General features: G+C 45.9%; 1 protein-coding gene across 13 annotated transcripts in view; it reads left to right on the top strand.

Moving 5' to 3' along the window:
• The window catches only part of TNS3 (tensin 3), a 342744-nt gene that overhangs the window by 313927 nt on the left and 22817 nt on the right, over positions 1-6000 (top strand). For all 13 annotated transcript variants that reach the window (XM_019539604.1, XM_019539596.1, XM_019539585.1 and 10 more), the window contains 2 exons: positions 1481-1567; positions 5072-5203. In XM_019539604.1, coding sequence (XP_019395149.1) covers positions 1481-1567; positions 5072-5203 — 219 coding nt within the window. The remainder of the gene's footprint in view (positions 1-1480; positions 1568-5071; positions 5204-6000) is intronic.

The following is a 6000-nucleotide window of genomic DNA, read 5'->3' as shown; positions in this document are numbered from 1 at the left end:
ATTTTGCTGAGTGATCCTCCCATGAGATGTCCGGGTAATTGAAGTCACCCATGACAACCATGGTCCTGGAGCATGCAGCCTCAGCCAGCTCCTGGGCGAACTCCTGGTCAAGCTCAGGACTTTGGGTGGGAGGTCTGTAGTAGACTCCCACTGTTGTGTCCCCTGTGCTGTGTTCCCCACAGATTTTTACCCAGAGGGTCTCCAGTCATCCACCGTGGTCACCAACATCAGCTTGCAGAGACGCGTAGCTTTCCCTAACATAGGGAGCTACACCCCCGCCCCTTTTATCTACTTGATCCCTCCTGTACAGGGTATAACCATCTATACCCATGGTCCAGTCATGGATGGAGTCCCACCAGGTCTCCGTTATCCCTATGACATCATAATTAGTTGCGTTAAGCAGAAGGACGAGTTCCTCCTGCTTATCCCCCAAGCTCCTGTATCCTGTATCCAAGAGGCTGATGAAGTGAAGTTCATAGGGTCGTATATAAAAAGGTGTTTTGTAAATTAATTTGAGGATTAGAACTGAGAGATTGAAGAGAGAGTGGTTTCCATGTGAGAAAGTTATTAGCGAGTAGATTTAGATTAGACATCTGCAAGAACTACTTCACAGTCAGGGCGACTAGGAGCTGGAACCAGCTTCCTGGGGAAGTGGTGCTGGCTCCTACCCTGGGGATTGTTAAGAAGAGGCTTGATGACTACCTGGCTGGACTCATTTGAGTCCAGTCTTTTTTCCTGCCCAGGCGGACTTGAAGATCTACAAGGTCCCTTCCGACCCTACTTCTATGATTCTATGAAATGTATCCCCACAGGTAATTGGGTATTCTTGTCTTTGATAGATTTCCAGCATGCGTTCATTCTGATGCACAGTTGTTGTTTGGTCTCTCCTACGTATCTTCTATCAGGGCATTTGGTACATTGGATGACATGTATTACATTTCTGGAGGTGCAGCTGTAAGATCCAGGAATGCTGATGGTTCTGTTGTGGGGTGTAGTAATTGTCAGGGGTGGGTGGAGATGTGTTGGCAGGTTTTACATTTCTTGTCATGGCATAGTACTCCAGATGTGGCCTCACCAGTGCTGAATATAGAGGGGAATAATCACTTCCCTTGTTTTACTGGCATCCTTGCTAGACTTATGGCAAGAAGTAGTTGGAATGTGGCTGTTGCCTTCCTGTGTATGTGCAGATTTGACCAGGAGCCGCTGATAAGATCCTTATTTAATATAGCTGTATAACTATGAATGTTCAGAATCTATAGTTCCAGTGAAAGGGAACATTAATAACACTTGTGGAATTAACCAAAGTATCATGTTATGTACATTTTGGTGTAGAACTTCCCCAAACTCTCATTGCATGGTTCCTCCAACTCAGTCAGGCTAACCAGCATCTCCTTGACAGACATGAGAACCAACAACAAAAAATTCCCATAGCAATTCTGGTGCAAAAACATTTTTTTCCTTTTTTTTTCTTTTTCTACAGACAGTACAACTGATAAGCATGTGACTGTAAAATTTGTCCAAGACACATCCAAGTTCTGGTACAAGCCAGATATTTCAAGAGAACAAGGTAAGCCAAGTAATGTGTGCTTTGGGATGTACAGTTGCAGAGGGCCTGTTCAGGAGTTTTCTCTATAAATTTCTGGTGCTTGATGCTTAAAATGCTTTAGATTAAAGTACAAAAACAATTTTTGTGTCACCACTGGGACTAGAGCCCCGTATGCCAGTGTAATTTAGAGGATTACGGGTTTATTAAACAAGACTCAAGGAGTCAAGGTTTTATCTTATAGGTCAAGTTCTTAATCCCTCTAGAATGACCCAAAGAGACCTTAAAGCTGTCTGTGCTAAGAGCTAAAAAAGTATGGTACAATCTAGACATGGCCCTGGCAATCCATTCAGTCACCTCCCTTCAGTGGCAAGGAGGCTATCCTGGAGAATGGTAGAGAATGGACAAGAGAAGCAAGTGCAATAATAGAGATGTAAATACCAAATAAATATTTGTCATTACAACAGGTTAAACAATTAATGGATTGGGTGCAGTGACAGGGATGGGTGCAGCAGTGCTAGGCCATGCCTCTGCAGTCAGGGAGGGGGATGCAGAGCCTCCCAGGCCAGTGCTTGCCCTGCCATGGAGGAGGGGCTTCAGCCATCCGCCCCAAACAGCATGATGAGCCAGAGGCCAAAGTAACCCCACCAGGCAGGCAGCACAGCCCAAGAAGCCCTAGGGGTGAGGGGAGCAGCAGCCAGCAAGGGGCTGCAGCCACCAGTGGGCAGCTTCCCCGGGCTAACTGCAACAGTGCAGGAAGGAGGGGGGAGGAGAGAGGCAGGGAGTAGCTAGCAAGGGTCTTTACCAGTCCGCTGCAGCTACTGGCGTGATTTCTTGTTGGGACAATGCAGGGTTTACCTTCCCTCCCAGACTGTGCCCAGCCCCAGGGTAACCAATAACTAGTAAGCTAGAACCAGTTATCACTGAGCTGATTGGTGAAATGATTAATCATTTCACCATTCATGTCCCTAGTGCAGTATTCTCCATTGATCTAGGTGGAAGGTAACTTTCTAGCATGAGTTATCCAGAGTCCGTAGTCTGGGATGCTCTGAGGGCAAGTTTGGTCCCCAGGATTTGGAGAGCTGAGGGGACAGGGGACATAAAACAACCTCATAAAAGCTACTTACCGTTTGCTTAGATTCTCTTAAGTGCTACAGTAGCATGGAATTTCCCATCTATGTTTTAAATATACTTACATTTATAGCTAATGCAAGAGAATGTTGCTGTTGACAGAATCAAGAATAAACTCCTATGTAGAACAGCCAAGATACTGCTATCACTGTGTGCAACTCTTGAAGATTGTTTTTAATAGCTACCTGCTTGTTATCTGGGCTCTACATTTGTTAGTAGTCTTACTGAACTCTACATGTGCAATAGGAATAGGGAATGGAGTTTTTCCCAGCAACCCTTGCCCATGTCACTGCAGCCAGTTTCCATGGAGACCCCAGCACTGCCGCCACCGTGACATAGAGACTGGCCCCAGCAGCACTGGCAGGATGTACAGCTGGGTGAGGAGCCGCTCCAGGGCTGGGACCTTGTGGCAGTGACAGCATGGTCTGAAGCCAAGGCAGAGCTGCGATCCGCTGCCTGCACATGCTGGGCAGGGGCTTGGCCGCAGCAGATCGCAGCTCTGCCCCAGCTCCAGCCCACGCTGTCACCACTGCAAGATCCCAGCCCCTGCCACGGAGCAGCTCCCCTTCCAGCTGCATCCCCTGCCAGTGCTGCTGGGGCCAGTTTCCATGGAAACCCTGGCCCCAGATGTCATGGCTCTGCTGCTAATGGGGTCTCCATGGAAACCAGCTGCAGTGATGCGGGCAGGGGCTGCTGGGTAATGGAGTCTGCTGCAGGCCAGATCCACTATTTTGCCTACCCATGCAATAGAATACTGCGTGTTTAAGTGTCCAAAGGAGAATTCTTGACTTGCTGTGCCTAGTAATGAGGTGGCACCATAAGAACACGCATAAAACTAACAAGGTGTTGTTTTCACAACATTTCAACATTCACTTTTTCCCCCCACCTAATATCATTACTTTTTTTCATTTTATAAGGAAAAATGTTAAGGAAAGTGAGTGTGGATTTTTGCTTTTTGCCTGAAGGAACAATTCTATGACAGATGGAAACTCTAATGTAATGCAGAGTTAGAAAAATTATGCAAACAGCCTCCTGAATTCCATATTTTTACATATTCACCACATTGGCCTCATCCAGGAGTGCTGGGATTTCTTGTAGGATTGCTGAAGATCAGAAATGCTTATGGCTGGATAAAATTTATTCATAAAGTATAAAAAAAAAGAAAAAAAAGAAAAGAAATACTCCAAAAACTTATTCAGGTTTTAGGAAGAACCAGGCCACTGGGTATTCTGCTATATGACACTGCAACAGTACAACAAAATTATTGCAAGAAAGATTAAGACCTTGGCTACCAAGGAGTGGGTTTTTTAGCAATCTGATGCAAAGGCAAGCAGCAGTTCCTCTGTTAGTCCCTCCCACTGTGCATAATCCAGCTCATATCCTCCAGGCAGAGGTCACAGAACAAAGAGGAAAAGAATCCCAGTGCTTAGACTCTCCAAAAGCAAGTACCCATCTACCTATATCTCCCTGCTTGCATAAAATGAGAACAAAGGAAGATAGTACCTTCCTTCCAGCACTTGTTGATGAATAAAGACAAGTATCCTCCCAGCGTCAGCACTATGTAGGACAAGAAAGCAATGTTGTCTCTCTAGACTGACTCTTGTGGCCATATTACCTGCTACTTTTTCAACCATCAAACACAGTATCATCAGGAACCAGCTTTTCCTCTTTGTCTAAAAGCACATCTGCTGGGACAGAGCAGTTTAGAAGGAAAGTGCTGGCTTTCTTCTGATGATGGGAAATGGGGCACATTTTCATTATGAGGCCAGGGACCATGGTTGCCAACATACCCCTGCTGGTTGAGTTCTAATCTGGTCCCTCAAAGGCAGAAAAAAATGTTTCTTAAGCCATATTTTCCTGTCAGACCTGTGCAATTTTGAGAAACTATGGTAATGGAAACATTCCAATATGGACCAAAACCAAAAGCTTGTATCAGGGCTTCAGTCACTGGCAGCCTGAGACCGTCTCTAGCATGGTCTCTGAAAACTGGAAGTTCAGTCCTGGATCCCAAACCCCCATCAGATCCAAAGATTTTTTTTTTCAGTTTTGCCTGTTCCTTACTACTTCCCATCTCACTGGAATATTGTTAGGATTAGTTCATTAATATTTGGACAGTGCTTTAAATATATGCAGCACCATAGACCAGACATTTGTGAAGCCTCCAGGCTGTGCTTGGAGTAAGATACTGTCCAGTTTGAACGAGGAATCCAGTCAGGTCATGCAGGTGCATTGTCATAAATACCAAAATAGCCAGGGTTCTGGCTCTTTTTCAAGGTTGGGGTGTGGGGAGGAAAAACAGCTTCACATGCTTTACTTGCTCTTTCAAGGAGGATTTGAAGCAGTACATGTATGTTCATTACCCTGACTGAAAACATTTTTCTCCCTGAACCCTTGCAGCCATTGCTGTTCTTAAGGACAAGGAACCTGGGTCATTCATTGTTCGAGACAGCCACTCATTCCGGGGAGCCTATGGCCTTGCAATGAAAGTTGCTACACCCCCTCCTTCAGTGCTGCAGTTGAACAAGAAAGGTACTGTATAATTCCCACAAAGAGAAGAGGAGCACTTAATTAATACATAGTACACAGAGAAGTGAGTCACCCTCCCTTCCCATAATGGAAAGAACAGTAAGCTCAGTTCAGAGCCAGTCAAGTCATAAGTCTCTGTTTGAATTATTTAGAATATCATAAAAATGTTTCCCAGTAGAAGTATAGGACATTTCTGTACTGTGTGATAGTTTCTTGCACCAATTGCCAATTCTACACACATTTTGGGTGTCCATGTATTGTGTAATGTCTACATGGAAATCCAGCACCAGATCACCATCGGGACCCCTCCTGTTTAGCAGAAGGCTGTTTTTTATATATTGTGCTCAGTGTGATGCTGCATATCCTCATGTGCAAAAATGGGCCTTTTTTGGCCCCAGGAATTTGTTTCAAGATAACCATATATCAGAAACAAGAAGCAGTATGGCAGACCTACTCCTTTGGACAACCATGCCTTAGCACAGAGGCATCAAACATATGTCCAGCCCATGGAGCCATATGATTCTGCTTGTGCATCTCTGGCCAACCCCATACATTGGCCCTGACCCCATGTGCTGCATGCAGGACAAGGGGTTGGTCAGGGATGCATGCTGCATGTGGTGCCCCATTAGACCAGCCCTGGGCACTGGCCCTGGGGCCAGGCCAGATCTAGCTGTACTTGATCCAGCATGCCGGGCCAGTCCAGCAGGGTGCCACATGCAGCTCATGCCCCAGGCTGGTCCCCCTGTGCTGCATGCCAGCCACTCCATTCCTGTGTACTGCATGCAGGTTGTCCCAGTGCT

This window comes from Crocodylus porosus, unplaced genomic scaffold (genome assembly GCF_001723895.1).
Source record: "Crocodylus porosus isolate Cpor-Errol unplaced genomic scaffold, CroPor_comp1, whole genome shotgun sequence".
Taxonomy (NCBI): domain Eukaryota; kingdom Metazoa; phylum Chordata; order Crocodylia; family Crocodylidae; genus Crocodylus; species Crocodylus porosus.
Note: the sequence above shows the minus strand (reverse complement) of the source record. Positions and strands in the feature narration are given on the sequence as shown.